The sequence below is a fragment of the Crotalus tigris genome, unplaced genomic scaffold, assembly GCF_016545835.1.
Source record: "Crotalus tigris isolate CLP2741 ecotype Arizona unplaced genomic scaffold, ASM1654583v1 scf7180000020145.1122116, whole genome shotgun sequence".
NCBI lineage: Eukaryota > Metazoa > Chordata > Lepidosauria > Squamata > Viperidae > Crotalus > Crotalus tigris.
The window spans coordinates 231,708-252,663 of NW_024097874.1; the positions used below are offsets into that span (position 1 = coordinate 231,708).

At 43.1% G+C, this 20,956-nt stretch overlaps 1 protein-coding gene and 1 pseudogene across 1 annotated transcript; one reads left to right on the top strand and one right to left on the bottom strand.

The window, feature by feature from the left end:
* The window catches only part of LOC120318249, a 227,066-nt pseudogene that overhangs the window by 83,491 nt on the left and 122,619 nt on the right, over positions 1-20,956 (bottom strand).
* LOC120318215 (zinc finger protein 271-like) lies at positions 3,650-18,234 on the top strand. The gene is made up of 2 exons (XM_039365629.1): positions 3,650-3,721; positions 14,178-18,234. Exon 2 carries the CDS (start codon positions 14,436-14,438, stop codon positions 16,581-16,583), a length of 2,148 nt encoding a protein of 715 aa, XP_039221563.1. The 5' UTR covers positions 3,650-3,721; positions 14,178-14,435; the 3' UTR covers positions 16,584-18,234.

The window sequence follows — 20,956 nt, forward strand, 5'->3', positions numbered from 1 at the left end:
GAAATTGACAGGAAGTTGCAAGTCAGAATCATGTTACATTTTTCTGAACAGACCACCATGATCCACTTAATGACCGCAGCCAGAAAGGATGTTGTAAGTTGGCATGGTTGATGTCATAATTAATGACCACACCATTATGTCCCAATGGCTGTCAGTAAGTGAGGACTGCCTGAATTGGGATGTCACCATTCTGGTTGTGGACTGTATTTCTTGTCTTTTTCTTATTTCGACTGGTGGGACTTCCCTGGCCAAAAAAAGGTCCTTTAAATCTTGATGAGGTTCTTAGGATCATTTCATCAATTAAGCCTTACCCAGCTCTCTAAAATTAGATCAAAAAGCGTGAGTGCACCCACATATCTGTGTATATGTATAATCTGTCTCCATCACTTCCTGGTATTTATCTTGATGACCCTTTCTATGAATTTGTGATTGATGTAAGTCAACAAGTAAATTTCATGATTGAATATTTGGAACTTGGATCTCATGAGACTTGTATATTGAAAACGAATGATAATTAATGTAAGAGGTTAAGTTAACATTTTGGGGTGTGTGTGTTTTTTTATTGTAATGTATGCTTTTTTCTCATTTTTGCAAATGTTGTGCAGCCATTTCATAAACCATAATTAAACTAATCCTTTTATGTGAATCAAAAAAAGGCCAAAGAGAGCACTGTAGAGAACTGAGAATCACAAGCAGCATTAAAATGGAAAGCAAACCAAGGCAGCAATCAAAATCTTACGGTTCCTCCAGAAAAAATATAAAATTCTTCTTTCCCAGCAGGTGACAGATAAGGAAGAGAAAACTCTTGCTAAGCAAGAGAGTTGTTAAGTGAGTCTTACCCCATTTTATGTTTCTTGCCACAGTTGTTAAGTGAATCACTGCAGTTAACTTAGTAACACACTAGTAAAGTGAATCTGGCTTTCTCACTGACTTCATTGAAAGGGGCAAAAGGTGAATTGCATCTACGTGGAGGGGTACATGCAGTGGGGGTACCCCAAAGGCTCTGCCTTGGGCCCAGTACTCTTCAACATCTTCATACATGATTTAGGTCAGGGGTGTCAAACTGCCGGCCTGCTGGCCAAATGCATCATAGCGAAACCGCGCCCATCCCATTGCCGGCAATGGGAAAAAAGTCGTGATACGACACGTCACGTGATGTTACAAGTTTGGCACCCCTGATTTAGGTGAAGGGATAGAAGGGAAACTCATCAAATTTGGAGACGATAGCAAGCTGGTGGGGGGAGAATAGCCAACATTTTAGAACAGTGGTTCTCAACCTTTTTAATGCCGCGACCCCCAACCAGTCGCAAGTCGAGGACTACTCAACCAGTCGTAAGTCGAGGACTACTCAACTGGTGCAGCACCGTTTGCAGAATGGGACTTTTGGCGGGCTCAGCAGGGCAGAGACAGCCTGGACAATTCCTATTGGCTTTTGAAAGCCAATAGAATTATACTCTATTCAAGAGAGTCTATTCTATTGGCTTTCAAAAGCCAACAGAATAAAAGGGAGTAGCACAGCTAAGGAAAAGGGGAAAATAATGGCGGACTGCATTGTTTGGCGACCCCCGTGAAATAGTCGTTCGACCCCAAATGGGGTCTCGACCCACAGGTTGAGAACCACTGTTTTAGAAGATAGGCTCAAGATTCAGAAGGATCTTGACAGATTTGAACATTGGGTCCTTTCCAGTACAATGTAATTCAGCAGTGAGAAAAATAAATTTTTCACTGAAGCAAGCAAAACTAAATGCATATCGATAGAAGAGGTTGTCCTTGGCTCAACAGCAGTAACTGTGAGAGGGATCTAAGAATCTTAGCGGACCACCACCTTAAGCATCAGCCAGGAGTGTGCCACAGCTGCAGAAAAAGCCAGTGCAGTCCTAATCTGCATCACCAGGGGGATAGTATCAAGATCACATGAAGTGTATATACCAGACATGTCTAACTCGCGACATCACATGAGTATCGGAGCTTTTTCGCCGTTGCCTTCAATGAGGTGGGCGTGGCTCTGGTATGATGAAACCGGCCCGTGGGCCAGCAGTTTGACACCCCTGGTATATACTGTACCTGTAAGACTACACTTGGAATATTGTGTCCAGTTTTGCTCACCATGATACAAAAAAGATCTTGAGACTCTAGAACAGGGGTGTCAAACTCAATTTCATTGAGGGCCGCATCAGCATTGCAGTTGCCCTTGGGGGGGCTGGGTGGGTGTGGCCAGGGTGGGTGCAGCCTACTGGGTGGGCATGGCCAGCTCTTCATCGTTCATGTCAAGGGTACCTGTGGGGGCCTGGACAGGAGTGGGATAGATCTGAGGGTCTCTGGCAGAAGGGGGGGGACCAGGGCAAGTGCCAAGGCATGGTCCACTGGAGGAGCCTCACTGTTCCTCTCAGGCCATGTGGGAGGGGGGCTGTATGGTGTTGCGGGCTGCCGGGAGCCCTGGGCAGCAGAGGTCAAACGTCCAGCCTGGCCCTCGAGCACCCATGGCACCAAGCCCAGCCCCACTTTCCCAAGGGGATGCCCAGCTGCACTTACCTCCTCCTCAAGGCTGCTGCTACTGTGCTTACTCTCCTTAGCCATGTTGTTCATGACGGGTATGAGGGCAAAGTCAGAGGGAGACTGAATGCGTTTCAGCATAGATGGCCACCACAAAATTGTACATTGGCTCCCGGCTGGCCGACTTGGGCCAGAGCCAAGGCAGTGGGGGCCGTTCCCTCACTGTTTCCAGGATGGCTTTGCGGGCCACATGAAACCACTTCGCGGGCTGCATCCGGCCCCCGGGCCTTGTGTTTGACATGTCTGCTCTAGAAAGTGTGCAGAGGAAAGCCACAAAAAATTAGGGACTGGATACTAAAATATAGGCTAGGTGTGACATGAGAGTAGTCTTTCAGGAGAGAGGGGGTTGGCCTATTATCAGAGTGCCTGAGAGCAGGACAGGAAGTAGCAGATGGAAACTTATCAGAAAGAGATTCAATCTAGAGTCAAGGAGAAAGTTCCTGTCCATGAGAACAATTAATGAACAACTTGCCTCCAGAAGTTGTGGGTGCTCCACCAGTGGAGGTTTTTAAGAGGAGACTGGACAGCCATTTGTCCAAAATGGTATAGGATCTCCTGCTTGGGAGAGTTGGACCCTTCCAACTCTTATTCTGTAATTCTGTAAAAAACTTTATCAACTTTCAGGGATCACCCAGTAGCTAATATTCAAAAGAGAAGTAGTGTCACATTTCACTTGGCCCAGTTGCAAAGTTCAGTTGCTAGGCATCGCAAATGACTATAGATAGCATGTAATCAGTGAAAACATCTTGCAAGCAGGACAAGCGGGTTTTTCTGCCTCCTTATTGTGAGATGGCGGCCGGATAGGCAACATCTGTGCCCAGCAAGCTGACAGTATACAGCAATGTTTCTCAGCCTTGACCATTTTAAGGCATGTGGACTTCAACTCCCAGAATTCCACAGCCAGCATTGCTGGCTGTGGAATTCTGGGAGTTGAAGTCCACATGCCTTAAAATGGTCAAGGTTGAGAAACACTGGTATACAGTAATAGCACCATCTGTGGTTGAGTTGAAAGGAGTTAAGACCATCGAGTACCGTGATGCTAGAAAGGAGGGGAGGGGAGGAGAGGAGAAGCAGGGAGGAACTTCCTCTACCGGATCATTCACTGGGAGGAAGGTGGTGGGTCGAGTGGCTTTTGTGCTCTTCCCTGGGCCGAAGCAGCAGCTGGAAGGTGAGTGGAGGAGAGGTCAGAGAAGACGCTGGGAGCGAATAGGGCTGTTTGGTTACCCCTCACGGCGTAGAATCCGAGGAGCAACTAAGGCACAGAATACGATGTAGAATACTAGAGTTGGAAGGGACATTGGAGGTCATCTAATCCAACCCCCTGCTCAGGCAGGAAACCCTCTATACCAGTTCAGACAAATGGCTGTCCAGTTTCTTCTTAAAAGCCTCCAATGATGGAGCTCCCACAACTTCCGCCACTAGTTAATTGTTCTCACTCTCAGGAAATTTCTCCCTGTTTCTAGGTTGCTTTTCTCCTTGATTAGTTTTCATCCATTGTTTCTTGTCTTTCTTAGGAAAATTGGTTGAAGCCGTTCTTCTTTATGGCAGCCCTTCAAATATTAGGACACGGCTATCATGTCACCCCTAATCCTTTTCAGTAGTGTAGACATGCCCAATTCCTGCAACCTTTCTTCATATAAATATAAATCTTTATTGATTAGCCCTTGGGCCATATCAAAGTGCAAAGTTCCAGCAACAAATTATTACTAAAGTTTGATAAAAGCAATTTAAAATGAAATTTGATAAAATGCAGTTTAAGATGGAATTAGAGTAAAATATGACTTAAAATGAAATTGGAATAAAATACAGTCTAAAATGAAATTAAAATAGAGTACAGTAATTTAAAATATAGATAAAATATGATAAAATTATATCTTTGCAATCTACCCCAATCAGTCCCACATATGCAGATCTCAACCAAACCATTTTGTTTAAATACTGTGCTGCATTAAATGTTATTTTCAAGTTCTGGCTGCACGTTCTTCATATGTTTTATCCTCTAACCCCCAGTCGTGGTTGTTACTCTTTCATTTCTTCTCTGTTAGTAAGTACAGGTAGTCCTCAACTTACAACCGTTCATTTAGTGACCGTTCAAAGTTACAACAGCACTGAATAAAGTGGCTTATGATCATTTTGCTCCCTTACGACCGTTGGAGCATCTCCATGTTTACTTGACTGACATCCAAATGCTTGACAGCTGACATACATTTATGACAGTTCCAGTTTCCTGGAGTCACATGATCCCCTTTTGCGTCCCTCTGAAAAGCAAAGTGGATGGGGAAACCAGATTCACTTAACAACTGTGTTGCTAATTTAAGAACTCCAGTCATTCATTTAAGAAATGTGGTGAGAAAAGTCTTAAAATGGGGCAGAACTCACTCAATAAATTTCTCATTTAGCAACTTAATTTTTGGGCTCCATTCTGGTTGTAAGTTGAGGACTGTGCGCATTATGTCTAGTATAGCTGGCCTTCTAATTCCCTCTTCTACCTTTTGGATGACAAAATTGTCAGGTCCATCAGGAATCTTTAAGAAGAGACTGGACAGCTATTTGTCCAGAATAGTATGGGGTCTCCTGCCAGAGCAGGAGTTAGACTAGAAGATCTGCAAGATCCCTTCCAACTCTGTTGTTCTGTTAGGGACCTGCTGGTTTTTTGGGTTGTTTTTTTTTTTGCAATAATAATGGACTGATATGCCACTGGTCTCATCTGGGATTTTGGTTTTTTTTTTACTTTCATGTCTAGCTAACAAGCTTGATATTTCCTATTGGTGCCCCATCTGTGTATTAACTAGTTCAATTATGCTTAACCCAGCACTTTCTAAAAAAATATATAGCTATTGACCTTTTGGGATGTTCAGTGGTATAGATACTCCTCACTTACTGTGTGTTTCATGAGTCTCAAAATAACAACATAAAAGCAGATGTACACCTGGTCCAGAAATTTGTGACTATCGGTGTCTGTACTTCAGCACTTCCTGTGGTTATGAAGATGCAGGAAAAGAAATTGCCCCAACTGGTTGCAGCATCCCACAACTTATCACCCCCATTTATGATCTTCCCAGCTCGCTACTCACAAACAAAATCAGTGGGGATGTTGGCAGGCAATTGCAAGCCAGGTCATGTGAAATTGCCTTTAACAAGCCATGGTGATTTGCTTGAGAAATGCAGAGGAACAGATGTAAGTTGGCACTGCCTGTGACTTCATGCTTAATGATCGAGCTGCTTAGTGACACTGATGCCAGTCCCAAATGCAATCACTAAGTGAGGATTATTGGAATCGGGTGTCACCACAGTGGTTGTGGAAAGTATTTTCTGCCCTTACTTGGAGCTGAGGACTTCCAGGAGCAAAGCTGGTGCTTCAAATCTTGCAGAGGCTTTAGGCATCGTTTCATCAGTTAAAGCCCCCCCCCCCATCTTTAGAATTACCTCAGAAGGTGTGACTGTAATTGTATTGGGACACTTTTCATGCTGAAAACACATGGATTTTCCACATATATACATTTGTAGGTGTGTGTATTTGTATTTCTGTCTATATGCATATATCTATAATTCTAAAATCTATCCCCAGCACCAGATATATTTCATAAGCTTTTGCAGTGCTAAGAATTTTTTTTCACACATAATGTATTACTTTATCAACCTATAAAATACAAAAGTGTAAAGAAAAATGAAAATAAGTGTAAAATAAGGGAGGAAAGGGGGAAGAGAGAAAAGTATAGAGTAAAGGGGAAAAGAAGCATTGACTTCTGACTCCTTTTAATGCAGTAAGATAAGGTACTAACATAATACCTCAGCTTTTTAGTTTTATATAATAATGTGTATTAGCCATTTCTGTAACAACAAACTTACCTAATCAAAAAACCCTAAAATCAAAGTTTCATTTTTTTCTACCTCAAGCACAAAATCCAAACGCAGTTTCCACACAGAATCAAAATTAATTGTATTCTTTTCTTTAATCAGAACAGTTGTTTATCCATCTCTGCTAACTCCATCACCTTTTGCAGCCATTTATTGTGGGAATCAAAGTATCCTTCCATTTTTGTGCATAAATTATTCGTAGTGCCATCAACATATATATAACTCAAAGTTCCATTTTTTTTCTTTATCCATTACGCCTAGAAGAAATCTCTCTGTTTGTATCTTTATATTCACTTTAAGAACCTTCTGTATTAAGATGTGAATCCTACTCCAATATTTCTTTGTCCACCATAAATGATAATATAGCACAGAATAACAGAATTGGGACCTTGGAGGTCATCTAGTCCAACCCTCTGCTCAGGCAGGAAACCCTATACCATTTCAGACAAGTGGCTGTCCAGTCTCTTCCTAAAAGCCTTCAGTGATGGAGCATTGGTAACATCTGAAGGCAAGCCGTTCTACTGGTTAATTGTTCTCACTGTTAGGAAGGTGCTTTTCCGCGAGGCAACTAGACTTTCTTGTTTTTCTTTGAAGAAATTTTGCTTCTTCAGCTCTGAAGAATGTCTCCAAAGAAAAACAAGAAAGTCCAGTTGCCTCAGGAAAAAGCACCTTTGGGACAACCATGAGCTGGATGACTGAGAATCTCCATAGTTACTGTTAGGAAGTTTTTCTTTAATTCCAGGTTGCTTCTTTCCTTGAGTAGTTTCCAACCATTTCTTCCTGCCTTCTGGTGCTTTGCTCACCACCCTCATCTTTGTGGCAGCTCCTGAAATACTGGAACACTGCTATAATATCTTCCTAGTTCTTCTTTTCACTAAACTAGACATACCCAATTCCAGCAATTATTCTTCATATGTTTTAACCCCATGGTGGCGAACCTATGGCACACGTGCCACAGGTGGCACGCAGAGCCCTCTCTGTGGGCATGCATGCTGTCGCCCCAGTCCTAGGCCTTCAGCTGGGTTTTATAAAACCTTTTTGCTTTAGGCCTCTGCCACCATGTGCAAAAAAAAAAAAAAAGTTCAATCAATTTATTTCAACTTTTTGCGGGGAAAAAAAGATCTCGCAAAGTTGGAATTGATTGATTGAACTTTTTAGTCCCACCCAGTCTGCCATTACCACTGCAGCCATGCCTACCCAATGGCCATACCTACCCAATGGACTATGCCCATTCGGCACCCGACGATACATAAGTGGTTTTGGGTTGCAGTTTGGGCACTCGGTCTCTAAAAGGTTCGCCATCGCTGTTTTAGCCTCAAGCTCCCTAATCATCTTTGTTGCTGTTCTCTGTACTTTTTCCAGAGTCTCAACATCTTTTTTCATATTGTGGACATCCAAACTGAATGCAGCATTCCAACTGTGGCAATACTAAGGCTTTATAAAGCAGTACTAACACTTAATGTGATCGTGATTCTATCCTTCTCTTAATGCAGCCTAGGATTGCCTTGGCTGCCGCACACGGTTGGCTCATATTTAAATGATTGTCCACTCAGACTCCAAGATCCCTCTCAGAGTTATAGGCATTGAGCCATGTTTCACCTGGTCTATACCTGTAAAAACTGTTTTTCTTGCTGAAGTGTAGAACCTTACTTTTATCTCCATTAAATTTCATTTTGTTGGATAGGGCCTAGTGTTCATGTCTGTCAAAATCCTTTTGGATTTTGAGCCTATCTTCTGTGGTGTTGGTTATTCCTACCAGCTTAGTGTCATCAGCAAATTTGATAAGTTCCCTTTCTATTCCCTCATCTGTATTGTTTATAAAGATATTGAAGAGTACCAAATGGCCTAAAGCAGTGTTTCTCAACCTTGACAATTTTAAGGCATGTGGACTTCAACTCCCAGAATTCCACAGCCAGCATTGCTGGCTGTGGAATTCTGGGAGTTGAAGTCCACATGCCTTAAAATTGCCAAGGTTGAGAAACACTGGCCTAAAGTGAAACCTTTGGGTACTCCACTACTTCCTTCCTTCCATACGGATGTAGTTCTGTTGAGAACTATATGCTGACTAACTACAGTTTGCCAACCGGTTGCAAGTACGTCTGGTGGTGATGCCGTCTATCCTGCATTTTTCTAGCTTACCAAGAAGTAGCTTGAGCTCTACTTTCTCGAATGCCTTACTGAAATCTAAGTATATTATGTCTACAGCATTTTGCTGATCCACTGATACGGTCACTTTGTCAAAGAATGAGATAAGATTTGTTTGGCACGATCTGTTTTTGATTAAACCTATGTTGGCTTCTGGCTATAACTCGGTTGTTTCTAGGTCAGCGGTTCTCAACCTGTGGGTCGCGACCCCATTTGGGGTCGAACGACCATTTCACGGAGGTCACCAAACAACGCAATCCGCCATTTTCTTTGTCAGCTGGCGGCGCTGCGCATGGGGACGCCGCCGCGCATGCGCGGCACATCCTTATGTCCGGGTCGCCAGAAAAAAAAGGTTGAGAACCACTGTTCTAGGTGTTTGCTAACTCATTGCTCGATTATTTTTTTCCAAGATCTTCCCTGGTAATGATGTCAGGCTTATTGGTCTGTAGTTTTCTGGATCTTTTTTTTTTTTTTTCCAGGAACCAATCTAGGTCAGTCATTGAGACCAGAGGTTTTGTCTTCTAAGTTTTCGGACTTGTGCTGGAGCCCATCTTCAGGGAACTTCCCTCTAGCACAGAGGTAATCAACCTCAGCTCTTTTATGACTCGTGAACTTCAACTCCCAGAATTCCTGAGCCAGCCTGGCTCAGCTTGGAAACCTCTCCCTTTCCCCTCAGCATGGCTGTCTCAGGAATTCTGGGAATTGAAGTCCACCAGTCATAAAAGAGCCGAGGTTGCCTACTCCTGCTCTAGCAGAGTGTCTTTTTTTCCCTTTTTTTTTTTTGAACATCTAAAACAGCTGTTTTCCAGTTCTCCATTAGTTTCCCAGTGCTCCAAAAATTCTGAAAGAAGTGGTTCAAAGTTTCTCAGATCATGTCTGCCAGTTCCTTCAATCCCATGGGATGTAATCCGTCAGGGCCCGGACATTTGAATCTGTCTAGAACTGACAAGGGTTCCCTTCCCTTATTTTTGCTTATTTTAATTTGCATTCCTAGCCTGTCTTTTACGATTTTGTTTTTGATGATGATGATGATAATAATAATAATAAAATAATAATAATCATAATCATAATCATCATAATAAAGTTGGAAGGGACCTTGGAGGTCATCTAGTCCAACCCCCTGCTCAGGCAGGAAACCCTATACCATTTCGGACAAATGGCTGTCCAGTCTCTTCTTAAAAACCTCCAGTGTTGGAGCATTCACCGCTTCTGGTGGCAGGTTGTTCCACTGGTTAATTGTTCTAACTGTCAGGAAGTTTCTCCTTAGTTCTAGGTTGCTTCTCTCCTTGATTAGTTTCCATCCGTTGCTTCTTGTCCTGCCTTCGGGTGCTTTGGAGAATAGCTTGACTCCCTCTTCTTTGTGGCAGCCCCTGAGATATTGAAACACTGCTATCATGTCCCCCCTGGTCCTTCTCTTCATTAAACTAGACATACCCAATTCCAGCAACCGTTCCTTATATCCTTATATAGCAGTGTTTCTCAACCTTGCTGGCTGTGGAATTCTGGGAGTTGAAGTCCACATGCCTTAAAATTGTCAAGGTTGAGAAACACTGTTATATAGTCTGACAGATCTAGGTCTTGGTTGTATAAGTTGGTTATATTTTCTTTTTTAAGTGAAGACAGATGCAAACAATGAATAAAGCAATTCTGCCTTCTTTCTGCTGCCCATTACTTTCTTGCCATCATCTCCTATTAATGGACCGGTTATTTCTTTGACTTTTTTTTCTTGTTTTTTTATGTATTGAAAGAAGCTTTTCTTAAATTGTTTTCAACATTTGTTGCAAGTCTTACTTCATTCTGACCCTTAGGTGCTTTTTCAGGAGGCAACTGGACTTTCTTGTTTTTCTTTGAAGACATTTCGCTTCTCATCCAAGAAGCTTCTTCAGCTCTGACTGGATGGTGGGCAATGGAAAGTTTTATATTCCTTGCAGACAGTTGTTCATTTGCATTCTTTTAGCAAGTTGTTAAAGAGGCTTATGTGTGCCTTCAGGGTGACTTGAGCAGTGCAAATGGGTGTGGAGCCTTCTTGGGACTGTTAAACGGACTGCGGTGTAGACAGGAGATAGATGAGGTCAGATCTGAGGGCTTCCTTGATGTGTTATCAGAATCCTTCACCACAGAGTTGAAGACCTGCCTGTCAACAAAGAAGGAAAAGAAAAAGAAATAAAACACATCAAGGAAGCCTGTAAGGAACCACTTCAATCCACATCTTAAGAAAGCAGAACTCTTGGAAACGGTCTCTTCCAACAGGAACTTTTATTAAGAGAAATTGATATCAGGCATGATAGACAGGATCTGAGGGATTTCCTTACAAATCAATGTTTTAATGTGTCCCTAAGCAACCCGCACCCCGCAGTTCTTCTGGGCAATTCAGACCGGCAGATTTCTAGGTGTTAAATCCAGGAAAGAGAACATCAATTCAGCTCCGTTGTGCACGATCGTTCAATAGCTCCTCACACCTTATTTTGATGACGGATAAATAAACCAGATTCCGGAGGCTGTATCTTTTCACCCCCACTTTTCCTAGCTGGCCGGTAAGGAGGAGGAGTTCAGAGGGGCATAGGATAAAAGGCCAATGGTTACATTGTGATGGTTAGCAGACCCGAAAGCGAATAAACAAAAGGTTACTTTGTAGTGAATAGAGGAAGTGAAAGTAATAAAACCCTCATGCATATCCCCCCTCCCCCTTAGGAGTATGGCAGGATCCAGAAGAGGGTAAGAATTGGTTTTATATCAGAGAAGATAGATAGAAAGGAAATATAACTGGATTCTGACAAAGAATGTATGGTTATCCCAAGTGGGCCTTCATCCAAATCTCAAAAAAGACCTAGCAGGAGTCCCTCCATAACAGATGAAGAAAACAATAAACGAAGCAATGTAGTCATTCCATACATTGCAGAAATATTGGAAAAGCTCAGGAGGATCTTTTGCCAACACAACAAACATGCACACTTCTAAGGCAAAAGCTTGTCCACCCCAAGGATAAAACACCCAGACACAAACTGAGCAACGGGGTACATGCAGTACAATGCAGGAGCCATCTGCAGATCTGTACATTGAGGAAATGAAACAACAACTTCATAAATGTATAGCACAACATAGGAGAACAAACCCATTAGGACCAGAGTCAGCAGTACATCTGCATTTAACAGACAAAGTCCATTCTTTCAAAGAGACCAAAGTCCACATTTTGGACAGAGAGGACCGCTGGTTTGAAAGAGGGGTCAAAGAGGCCATCTATGTCAAAATTGAACAGCCCTCTCTCAACAGAGGGGGAAGGATCCAACGTCATCTCTCTTCAGTCTTTCAACAGTTCCAAGAAGGTTCCACAGCCATTTGCATTACTCAGGTCACCCTGAAGACACAGATAAGCCTCCAGGTAGCTTTAACAGCTTGCTAAAAGAATGCAAATGAAAAGCTGTCTGCAGGAGTACAAATCTTTCCATTGCCCGCCCACCATCCAGTCAGAGCTGAAGAAGCTTCTTGGATGAGAAGCGAAATGTTTTTAAGAAGAGACTGGACAGCCATTTGTCTGAAATGGTATAGGGTTACCTGCCTGAGCAGGGGGTTGGACTTGATGACCTCCAAGGTTCCTTCCGACAACTACTACTACTACTACTTCCTCCTCTTCTTCTTCTTCTTCTTCTTCTTCTTCTTCTTCTTCTTCTTCTTCTTCTTCTTCTTCTTCTTCTTCTTCTTCTTCTTCTTCTTCTTCTGTCTTCTTCTTCTTCTTCTTCTTCTTCTTCTTCTTCTTCTTCTTCTTCTTCTTCTTCTTCTTCTTCTTCTTCTTCTTCTTCTTCTTCTTCTTCTTAAGATTTCTTGGTGCAACCATGCTGGGGTTTTTTCTTGGTTTTCTTGTTTGCCTGCTGAATCATACAATGCTTTACTTACTCATTCTCCAAGTTCAATTTCAATAACAATTTATAAACCTTAGTAATAATATATTTTTCACTAATAATAGGATTTCCAATTCATTTTTTGCAAAATCAAATCCATATCTCTTGTCTAATTTAACCCTTTCTTTCAATTGTAAATATGTAAATCAATAGCAAACATATTCTAATAATAATAATAATAATAATAAAAAGTTGGAAGGGACCTTGGAAGTCATCTAGTCCAACCCCCTGCTCAGGCTGGAAACCCTATCCCATTTAGGACAAATGGCTGTCCAGTCTCTTCTTAAAAACGTCCAGTGTTGGAGCATTCACCGCTTCTGGAGGCAGGTTGTTCCACTGGTTAATTGTTCTAACTGTCAGGAAGTTTCTCCTTAGTTCTAGGTTGCTTCTCTCCTTGATTAGTTTCCATCCGTTGCTTCTTGTCCTGCCTTCAGGCGCTTTGGAGAGTAGCTTGACTCCCTCTGATTCCAACTGCTCTGTATACTTGAGGATAATTGAAAGATATTATTTGACCATAAGTCTACCAGTTGGGCCACACCACCATTTCTTTTTTTAAAAAAAACTTCCTAAGGGGAGACACCCAAAAAGGCATGTTTGCAGAGAATCTTACTTATATTTATTCCAAACTCTTAGGATTGCGTGTCTAAGAAAGTGATTATTAAAACCAATATTTGCTTTAACCTTATCAAACTATAAGTAGCCATGCCATCCAAATCTTAATTCATGGCTCTCGAGTTCAAGTAACCTCTTATTTTGGAGAGTCATCCATTCTTTTTGCCAAACAAAATAACAAGCATCAAAATACAATTTCAAATTTGGTAAGCCCAACCCTCCTCCTTCCTTAGCATCTTGCAATACTTTATATTTAATTCTTGGCTTTTTTCCCTTGCGATATAAACTTACAGATGTCTATCTGCCATTGTTTAAATGGAGTATCAGTTAAAAGTCTGAAACAGAAAAATCATCTTTGGTAAAACATTGATCTTAATTACAGAGATTCTACCCAGTAACTGCAGGGCCAAGAATTTGTGATTGATCAATAAGTCAGTAAGTGTATTTCATGATTGAATGGATATTTGAACTTGGATCTCGTTAATCAACAATAGGTCAAATCAATCATAATTGTCAGAATCCAATTATATTTCATCTCTAGTTATCGACAATGGAAAACCCCATTTCTGCCCTCTCTGGATTCTGTCATACGATGAAGGAGAAGGGGGGTGAACAAAGCGGTTTTATGGCCCTCACTTCCTTCGGTACAACTTCAAAAGGGACTGAATGTGGTTACCACCAAAAGGACTACACATAACAATGGGGCCATCAGCTTTCATCTACTCCCCTCTGAAGTTTCCCTTCCGGCAGTGAGGAAAAGGGGGGGGGAAATGTAACGCCTGGGATTGTCACTGGAAGGATGATGGGGTGGGGTGGGGCTGCTGGGAACCCCTTAAAACTTTGAACCATAGGGCTTGGGCCCCAGGTCCTGTCTAGAACGCCTGCAACCATTTTCTCTTAGTAAAGGATGCCTGTTGGAAGAAATATTCCAAGAGTTCTGTTTTCTTAAGATGCAAAGTGGGGTGGGTCCTTACACATAATTAATGTAAGAAGTTGTTTTGGCATTGTGGCCTGTTTGCTATTTACTTGTAATATGTACTTTTATTTTTTTTTCATACATTCTGCAAGTATTTTATAAACAATTAAAGTTACATTTTTATTTGTATCTTACAGACAAAGAGGGTGCCGATAAGAGTACTCCGGACAACTGAGAATAGCAAGCAACTTTGAGAAGGAAAGCAAATCAATCCAGAAATCAAGATAGTTTCTATTTCCGTCAGAAAAAAACCACAATTTTTCTCCTTCCTCAGGAGGTGATAGACAAAAGAGAGAAAATCGAGAGAGATTTCAAGCTGAAATAAGTAGAGTATTCAGAAGAGGAAAATATCTGGAAGTCAGTGGGGAGAAAAAGGACACATAGAGCAGATAATAATGGAGGCTTCAGCCTGTGAGGAAGAAAACAATAGCTTGAATCAAAGCTCCACCCAACAAGAATCACAGATATGTTTGACCTCTTCAAGAATATCAGTGGTAAAAAAGTTCCACAGACCTATCTACTGTGGGAAAAGAACAGATTCCAAACCACAGCTGATTGTGGACAACAGGATCCACACTGGAGAAAAGCCATACAAATTATCTGAATATGGCAAAATCTTTCTTCAGAACAGCTCCCTTGTGGATTCTGGAAGGACCCACACAGGAGAGTTGCCCTACAAGTGCTCCCAATGTGGTAAATGCTTTAGCGAAAATGACAACTTGGTGATACATCAGAGGAGTCACACCAGGGAGGAAATGTATGACTGTCCTGATGGTGGGAAAAGTTTTACGGCAAATTCCCATCTGGTGATACACCAAACGACTCACACAGGAGAGAAACCCTTTCAATGTGCTGATTGTGGGGAAAGTTTCAGTCACAATTCCAGCCTGGTGAAACACCAGAGAACTCACATAGGAGAGAAACCTTTTGAATACCCTGGTTGTAGTAAAGGTTTTGATCAGAATTCCCACCTGGTGATACACCACAGGACACAGACAGGAAAGAAATTATATGTGTGTCCTGACTGTGGGAAAAGTTTTATTGCAAATTCCCACTTGGTGATACACCAAAGGACTCACACAGGAGAGAAACCTTTTGAATGTGCTGATTGTGGGAAACGTTTCAGGCAGAATTCAAGTCTGGTGAAACACCAGAGGACTCACACAGGAGAGAAACCATTTGAATACCCTGGTTGTAGTAAAAGTTTTGATCAGAATTCCCACCTGGTGATACACCACAGGACGCACACAGGAAAGAAATCATATGTGTGTCCTGATTGTGGGAAAGGTTTCATTGCAAATTCCCATTTGGTGATACACCAAAGGACTCACACAGGAGAGAAACCCTTTGAATGTGCTGATTGTGGGAAAAGGTTCAGTCAGAATTCCAGCCTGGTGAAACACCAGAGGACTCACACAGGAGAAAAACCATTTGAATGTCCTGATTGTGGAAAAAGTTTCAGTTTGAATTCCAACCTGGTGATACACCAGAGGACTCACACAGGAGAGAAACCCTTTGAATGTCCTGATTGTGGGAAAAGTTTCAGTCAGAATTCCCATTTGGTGATTCACCAGAGGACTCACACAGGAGAGAAACCATACGAATGCCTTGATTGTGGTAAATGTTTCAGTAAAAACTCAAACTTGGTAAAACACCAGAGAATTCACACAAGAGAGAAACCATATGAATGTTCAGATTGTGGAAAAAGTTTCACTCTCAGTTCTGACCTGGTGATACACGAGAGGATTCATCGAGGAGAAAAACCATATGAATGTCCAGAATGTAGGAAAACTTTCAGTTACCGTTCTGATTTGATGAAACATCAGAGAACTCACACAGGAGAAAAACCATATGAGTGTGCAGAGTGTGCGAAATGTTTCAGTTACAGTTCTGATCTGGTGAAACACCAGAGGACACATACAGGAGAGAAACCTTTTGAATGTTCTGATTGTGGGAAGAGTTTCAGTCAGAATTCCAACTTGGTGAAACACCAGAGGACTCACACAGGAGAAAAACCCTTTGAATGTCATGATTGTGGGAAAACTTTCAGTCTGAATTTCAACCTAGTGAAACACCAGAGGACTCACACAGGAGAGAAACCCTATGAGTGTCCGGATTGTGCAAAAAGTTTCAGTCACTGTTCTGACCTGGCGATACACCAGAGGACTCACACAGGAGAGAAACCCTTTGAATGTCCTAATTGTGGCAAAGGTTTCAGTCAGAATTCCAACCTGGTGAGACACCAGAGGATTCACACAGGAGAGAAACCCTTTGAATGTTCTGATTGTGGAAAACATTTCAGTCAGAATTCCAGCCTTGTGATTCACCAGAGGACTCACACAGGCGAGAAACCGTATGAATGTCCAGACTGTGGAAAAGATTTCAGTAGTAGGTCTAGTCTTCTAAGTCATGTTGGTTTACACACTGGCGAGAAACCTTTCAGATGTCCAGTCTGTGGACGGTACTTCAGGCATAAATCGTCCTTTATCGCACACAAGGAAATCCATGTGAGGCAAAGGTTGGCCAGTTTAGAAAAAGCTTGAATTTCATTTCTGATTTCCGATTGGAAATGTAGTTGAGAAATTGACTATTTGAATTCTGACCTGATTCTTCTTACTCAAACATCTATCAGGAATAGATAGATAGGTGGAGAGAAAAAAAAAATGAAAAATGCTACTTTCATAAAGGCGAACTCCTGTTTCTCTTTTCAGCAAAAGATACTGTGTGTTTCCTTTTGCCGAAGTTGTGGAATTCCTCATAAAGGGGTTTTTTTGTGGTGTTTTTTGTATATTGATTATGGAATTTCCACATCTCGAGTTTCAGCCTTCTTTTTGGGTGTCCTCCAGATTCTGAGTCTCACAGTTCCTCAGCCAGCATACAAGAAGCCCTAGACTGTAACGGGAGCAGCCAATTATGGTTGCATTTTGCAATGGCTCTTAAAGCAAGAATGTTTTGGTTAACTATCCCACTCCCTGATCTCTGTGATACCGCCGTTAAGACAAATGTGCAAATCGCTAAGCGGAACACTGGCTACCTCAGGATTGTGGGAAGCTCTTTGCGGCCTAGCATAGGCCCAGGCTTGCCTCCTCAGGCCTGCCTTACCCTCGGAGACACCCAGTGCTCTGATTCCCAACCCTTGGTCACCCCAAGCCTTTTCCTCCCCAAAAGACCCCCACCAGGTTTTTCCCTCCCCCGTAGGATTCTCAAGGTTTCCCCCCCACAGAGTCCCCAAAGGCATTTTCCCACTCCCACTGGCTCCCTGAAGGCCTTAAGCTATTCCAGGCAAATGGCTGTCCCATCTCCTCTTAAAAAACTCCACTGGTGGAGCACCCACAACTTCTGGAAGCAAGCCGTTCCGCTGAGTAATGGTTCTCACTGACAGGAAATTTCTCCTTAATTATAGATTGGATCTCTTTTTGATAAGTCTCCCTCTGTTACTTAGTGTCCATCTCTCAGGTGCTTTGGAGAATAGATTGACGCCCTCTTTTCTATGTCCTTCAAATATTGAAAGACTGCTAGTCACCCTTTTCTGTGGTAGATTAGACATATCCAGTTCCTGCAACTCTTTATTGTATGTTTTAGCCTCCAGTCCCCTAATTACCTTTGTTGCTCTTCTCTGAACTTTTTCTAGAGTCTCAACATCTTTTCTGTATCATGGTGACCAAATGTGGATGCAGCATTCCAAGTGTAGTCTTACCATTACAATATAATGCAGTACTGACACTTCATGTGATGTTGATACTATCCCACTGTCGATGCAGACTTGGACCACACTGGCTTTTTCTGCAACTGCAGCACATTGTTAGCTTATACTTCAGTGGTTGTCCGTTAGGACTGGTAGATCCCTCTCCCAGTTACTGCTGTTGAGCCAGGTCAAAGTCAAGGTCCTTTTTAAAACTGCAGAGTTATGAGGGCGAAATATTCATCTGAATGTTCATACTTTCTTTTTCCTGTATCCTATGCCAAGGAACTTTTTTTTTTTGTTATTTTTAATTCAGTACTTCAATCTGTGGGAACATTTGTAGGGAATGCCCTTGGCATTGAACTTACTGAGCAGTTTTGCATTAAAATGATTGATCCAAACACTGGTTTATCCTTTCAAAGCGCCTGGGGAAAATGGACCCCTTCCTGCCCACCTCTCCTTTTAAAAAAGCCCAGTTAAAATACCATCATCCCTGCGCCACGCTGAAGTAAATAGGTTCTGAAGTGCCCCGAGATTTACATTATGTTAAAATATTTTTGGTAATCTGTACAGAAAGTGAAAGCTACAAAAGTGAAGGTGGAGAGACACAGAGAAATCCCGTGCCTAATACAGAGATGAAATTGGGAGGAAACTGAAAATTGGAAAGGGAAGATTGCAATGGAATAGCTAGAGCAGGGGTGTCAAGCTCAGTTTCATTGAGGGCCCCATCAGCATTCTGGTTGCCCTTGGGGGCTGGGGTGTTCGCAGCTGACTGGGTGGGGGTGGTCACAGCCGACTGGGTGGGCGCGGCCAGCTTGACGTAGTTCATGTCAGGGGGCGCCTGTGGGGCCAGTGGGGTTGGGAATCCAGGGGCCTCTGGTGGGTGGGGTGGTGGGCGGGAGACTCGTCCCATCGGTTGAGATGAGAGGCAGGGGTTGGGGCAGGGGTGCCACTGTCGTGGAGCAAGGTGAGCCATTGGCCCCCGTGCACAGGAGGCGGCGAGTGCGCTGGGGGGTGACGGTGTCTGGCAGCAACCACACCCTGCCAGCCCCTCTACTGACGCACCCAGTGGCTCCACAGCCCACTGCCATCACCGGGCCGGCCCTCTGCTGCTGGTGTGCCTGCTGTTTGGAGGGCTGACCCGGTGGCAGCAGGTTGCAGAGCCACTGAATGCACCGCCCCCCCACAAGCTTGCCGCCTCCTGTGTGCACGCCGGGGGGGGGGGGAATGCCTGGCTGTCCTGTGTAGGGGGAGGGGGGGCGGTCTCTTGCCATCTTGGGCCACTCGCAGGCGAGATTCAGCCCATGGGCCTTGTGTTTGACATGTCTGAGCTAGAGAAAGCAGGACTGGCTTACACAATGGCTCCATGCAGCATTTTATTGCAACAATTGAAGCCTCTTTGCAGCCCAAGCAGCCTGGACATTGTGCACACCAGTCTCTCTTCCGTAAAGTGCTCTGCAGGCAGTTATTAAAGCCCCAAGGCCTGCATGGTCACTTTTTAATCTTTCTAAAAAAATCTCACCGAACCCCCTTGATCTCTTTCGTAAAGCTGTTTGTAAAAAACAATGGAGAGCTGCTTTTTTCAATGTAGGTTATACAACCCGTAAAACTAAAATTGAAAAGCTCCATGGGTGGTGCTGTTCAGTTGGTGGGGCAGAGATAAAGAGGGATGCATCAGTCACCCGAAAGGGAATCTGGGCGTGTAAGAGAGGCAGATCCGGGGGCTGCATCTCAAAGCGAGCCTAGCTGGACAGGGCTGCATCTTGGCCAAACCTTGGCCTCTCAGGTCCCTGTCATCCGCCTTCAGAGGCCACTGACCTCTTCTTAACACTGTTCACGCCCTCGGAGGGGAGCCCCTCCAGCTTCCTTCCCCGTTTCCTCTGAGCTCAGATTTCCCCTTTCTCCTCTCCAGACCCCTAGGGAGCTGATCATCCCCAGCACGGGAAATATGGGAACAACATTTCTGGGAGACTACAGTAAGCTGTTGCAGATTTTAAAAATATATTACTGGTAATTCTCAACTTACGACCACAATTAAGCCCAAAATTTCTGTTGCTAGGCGAGACAGATGTTAAGTGGGTTTTGCCCCATTTTACCACCATTCTTGCCCTGGTTATTAAGTGAATCACTGTAATTCTTAAGAATACAGTTCTTAAGTGAATCTGGCTTCCCCATTGACTTTCCTTGTCAGGAAGTCACAAAAAGGGGATCCACATGATCCCAGGACACCGCAGGCATCATAAACATCAACCAGTTGCCTAGCATCCAAATTTTGATCACATGACCCTGAAGATGCTGCAACAGTGTGAAACACTGTCATAGTCACTTTTTTTCAGTGCTGTTGTAACTTTGGTCACTGAATGGTTGTAAGTTGAGGACTACCTATATACCAAAGATAGGAATGTTTTGTATGCCCTCTTGAATTTTTCCTGAAGGAAAAGAGAATACATAAAATATATGTTGGGTTTTTAAAAGTTCAGATTCCTCCATGGAATAGAGCTTGGGGTCAAAAGCTGGAACTGGCCTCTTTTAACTCTAGTTAGATCATCATCACATCCACAGCATATTGGGTCTGCATCCAGAGTAGTGCTGTACAGTGTCCCTCTAAGAAGGTTAGCCGCCATCAACCGGCCATATCACTTGGGATATTTTTACTTTTGGTTTTCACTTAACAGACACGCAACATTCCTTGGTTCCTCTGTACATTATCTTGCCACAAAAAGTTTCTTTTTCACTCTCCCTTAATTCTTTCCTTCAGGATTTATTTTGTGAGTTTGCCATTTTGGGAGTGCATATTTAGGGCAGCAAGTTTAGGGACTGGAATTTCAGTCCCTAAGACCGTGATGGCGAAACTATGGCATGCGTGCCACAGATGGCACGCAGAACCTCTCCGTGGGCACACGCGCCGTCTCCCCAATCCTAGGCCTTCAGCTGGGTTTTATAAAACCTTTTCACTTTAGGCCTCCGCCGCCATGTGCAAAAAAAAAAAAAAGTTTCAATCAATCAATTTCAACTTCTCACGAGGAAAAAAAAGATCTCGCAAAGTTGGAATTGATTAATTGAATTTTTTAGTCCCACTCAGTCTACCATTACCACTGCAGCCATGCCCACCCAATGGGCCACACCTACCTGGCATCTGATGATACATAAGTGGGTTTTGGTTGCAGTTTGGGCACTCGGTCTCTAAAAGGTTCGCCATCAATGCCCTAAGCAATGCATTTATTGAGTGAGTCA